This window comes from Notothenia coriiceps, unplaced genomic scaffold (genome assembly GCF_000735185.1).
Source record: "Notothenia coriiceps isolate Sejong01 unplaced genomic scaffold, NC01 NC01_scaffold00034546, whole genome shotgun sequence".
NCBI classification, from domain to species: domain Eukaryota; kingdom Metazoa; phylum Chordata; class Actinopteri; order Perciformes; family Nototheniidae; genus Notothenia; species Notothenia coriiceps.
This window is the reverse complement of record NW_011367247.1, coordinates 147,337-151,097: the sequence shown is the minus strand read 5'-3', so window position 1 is coordinate 151,097 and position 3,761 is coordinate 147,337. Positions and strand designations below refer to the sequence as shown.

The window sequence follows — 3,761 nt, the reverse complement described above, 5'->3', positions numbered from 1 at the left end:
TAGAAGTGAGAGGATGGTCGTGGTGGATGTGGAAGATGGAGAAAAGTAACAAAACAAAACTCAACACTGGTGTTTTGTTGGCGTGGCATCTTGTTTTGAACCTTAGATAAAAACACATTAGTCGAACCCGCGATCCTTAGTGTAATAAAATACAGACTAATGGGTTTTGGTCACATGGATGAACCACAACCAATCAAAATTTGACCCAAAACATGGATGCCATCTGTAATCTTTTTACACAATTTAATGTGACGCAATCTAACGTTTTTGACACCAGGAGCTTTATATTGTTATTTTGCCAGAAAACCTACGAACACCTGGATATCTACAGCTGGCAAATTGTGAAATCAACCACCTTCATTAACCTACTCATTCATTTCCTACAAAAAAACTGCTTTAGCTATAAAATAAGTTGCAGCATAGAGACTACGGGGAGAGTTGTAAATCACTTGGTGTATAATCAAATCACACCTCTGTCACATTAACCTGGGTGATCTTCAGGTAACGCTGCTTCTAACATGCACTTTAATGAATCACATCACAGTACACTTTGTTCTATGGACCGAACAGTGCAACAGGCAGCAGGGAGTGCAGTGTGGGGAAACAATAATTACAAGAAACAATAAAGCACAGTGTCAGCAGCACTGTGACTGGAGCCACTGCTGGAGAGAGTTTGGTCACAGTGAGTGAAGATTATTGCACGTCACTACCCGATGATAAGGTGTGTATTGGCCTCAGTTTGGAAGGTCTCTCTAGCTGGTAAACATAACCAGACTCTCTCCATCAAGGCTTTGGGTCTGACATGTTGACACCACAGCGACATACTGCACGTAAAAATGTCACAAATAACTCAGGCATGTTTGATTTAGCAAACCGGATTCATGAAATGGTACACAGAACCGAAAATAATATGAATAAACAAAAAAGGATTCTCCGTCCACAGAGAGGAACATCGAAAAGGGGGCAAGCAAACTTATTTAAAATGTGAAATGACAGATACGATTGTGTCCCCATTGAGGATCTTACCAGGTTTCTCTATGTTGTCTCCAGTATTGTCCTGTACCTCGCTGGGGATGACTTTGGATAAAACCACACCAAACCACCAACATGTCAACTGCACTCAATCAGCAGTAGAAAACCAACCCTGTATGTTCCTCATGTACCCAAGGTTCGCTCCGATCAATACATCGGGTTCACCACCAAAAGAAAAAGGGCCTATTTTACCTCAAACTCTTAATGAGCTTCTACTTTAAAAAAAGGAGGGGACTTAAAGCATTCGTTGTAATTTCAGGAGTGGGAGTTGTATTTATGCACATCCTCACTTTTGCCTTCCTGAAGCAAACACAATAATATAGAATTGTCGACTCTTAATGCACAAATAGACTGGGATGACAGGACAATATGATAATGGTGAAAAGGATTGGGGAAATAAAACCGCACTGTGTGTGTGTGTGTGTGTGTGTGTTAGCAGAAGTAAATGTCTGGTAGTGTTAGGACACATCTGATGTTAGTGTTGGACTGTCTCACCTGTAGCGCTGAGCAGATCCAGGAGGAAAGACCTCTTGTCGCTCTCCTCCACCCACACTACTTTCTGGGTGATGTTCTCCGAGGTGGAGCCCACTCGGCCCACCGCCAGGAAGATGTACTCCTCCAGGAAGTCCCTGGCCAGGATCTGTTAGTGGAGCACAGAGTGACCGATCAATGTGCTGCCGTTTACCGGGACATCTAGACCGATAACTCCAGGTTTCAGTCGGATTTAACGACTGAGTGGTCCTTTAAACACTTTCTTTCAATGCTAAAACAAGTGAATCAAAAGGACATCTGGAAGGAGGAAAAACATGCAATCCTTCATTCTATGGAAATACTGCAACTGTNTGTGTGTGTGTGTGTGTGTGTGTGTGTGTGTGTGTGTGTGTGTGTGTGTGGTCAAGTCGAAGCGGGACTGCATGGCCTGCGCTCAGACAGGTAGGGGACACACACACACACACACACACACACACACACACACACACACACACACACACACACACACACACTCTGGGTGTTTCTCAATCTCGAGTACGCTTGCTTGGTAGCACATGTCTTCCGAACGTCTTGCTTCAGAAGCGAGGCAAGAATACTTCCTAGCATTCGGAAAACGAAGAGTGGAACAGGCGAGCAAGTGTGCGTCATACGAGAGGCCCCATCTTACATTTTCCGCCACAGATTTGGAGAAATTGGTCCGTGCGCAAAGCATTGTGGGGATTTTAAGACCGCAGAGTCTACACATGTGCAGCCTCGAAATTTCTCCAAACGAAGTACGCCGGGCTCGGTAGAATTCCAAGTGTGCTGGACATTGGAACAGTACTTCGGTGGCACTCGATGACGTAGCATGCTTGAAATAGTGGCTCTGGAGCATCCTTACTCGAGATTGAGAAACACTCACAGACTCACTCACTCACACACTAATGCATATAGACAAGGCAAGTGTATTTATACAGCACATTTCAACACAAGGCAATTCAAAGTGCTTTACAAAAATGAAAGACATTAAGAAATAAATTATGAAATGACTTTTAAAAGCAAAGATACATGAATTAAAGTTACAGCAGTGTGAGATACACACTTCTGAAATGTTTAGGTCTGACTCTCAATCATTGCTAACTTTTTATGATACTCTGAGATGTTTGACTTTGCGTCTGTAGGTTCTGGAAAAACTGCAGCTTTCCTGCTGCCGATTCTCAGCCAGATCTTCAGCGAAGGACCAGGAGAAGCTCTGAACGCAGCTAAAGCATCTGGACAGGTGGGGAAGAAATAACCGTGCTTTATTTAGTAAAACGCATTAATCTATTTGCTCGAGAACGTTTCTATTGATTTCTATTGTTTTATTGGAATTAAACATCTTTAGAGTGGATACCTTGTACTTTTAGTGTATGAACTTGACAAATAACAACACTACATATAGTTTAAATAGGGGATAAACTTGACAACTAATTGGCAAATGGTATTTAATAGCAGAGAAAGCAGTATGTAGCTTCAACTCAAGACAGTCAAACTTCTATTAGGGACCATTTTCTAACAAATAGTAGAGAGTGAGTGAAGTAATGCGCCTAGTAAATTCAAATAAACAGTCTTTACTATTTATTTTGAGCTCATATTCAGGTAAACATGGTTCTAAACTGTGCTAAAAATAACAAAACATCCACTGTTCCTGAATGGTTGTGTCATTGTATTACAGGACAATGGAAAGTATGGCCGTCGTAAGCACTTCCCCATGTCACTGATTTTGGCTCCGACCAGAGAACTGGCTCTGCAGATATACGACGAAGCCAGGAAGGTAATACAAACACACGAGCATGAAATCACAAAAAACTGGAGATATATTTGTCCTTGTGCTTTTTTTAACATTTTTGTTTCTATCTATAGTTCTCCTACCGCTCGAGAGTGCGTCCCTGTGTTGTGTACGGAGGCGCGGACATTGGTCAGCAGATCAGAGATCTGGAGCGAGGCTGTCACATGCTGGTCGCTACGCCTGGTCGACTGGTGGATATGATGGAGAGAGGCAAGATCGGACTGGACTACTGCAAGTAAGACGAACGTTTTATGATATAACCGGCCGCCTGGGTTCAGATGAAAGCTCCCCTTTCTATACTGTTTTTCATTACTTTGTTATAGGTCTCAGATATGCAGTATACAAAACGTGTGTGTGTCACTCCCGACACCCCTCTGAGAGATATTTGGTTAAAAAGAACACAATGGTGCTCTAGGAGGAGATTCAGGTG

General features: G+C 42.7%; 1 protein-coding gene across 1 annotated transcript in view; it reads left to right on the top strand.

Annotated features, from left to right (window-relative positions):
• The first annotated feature begins 1,925 nt into the window (after window positions 1–1,925).
• LOC104962296 (ATP-dependent RNA helicase DDX3X-like) overlaps window positions 1,926–3,761 on the top strand; it is a 2,236-nt gene continuing 400 nt past the window's right edge. The window contains exons 1-5 of the mRNA XM_010790728.1: window positions 1,926–1,965; window positions 2,685–2,782; window positions 3,218–3,316; window positions 3,406–3,566; window positions 3,655–3,668. Coding sequence (XP_010789030.1) covers window positions 1,947–1,965; window positions 2,685–2,782; window positions 3,218–3,316; window positions 3,406–3,566; window positions 3,655–3,668 — 391 coding nt within the window. The 5' untranslated portion in view covers window positions 1,926–1,946. The remainder of the gene's footprint in view (window positions 1,966–2,684; window positions 2,783–3,217; window positions 3,317–3,405; window positions 3,567–3,654; window positions 3,669–3,761) is intronic.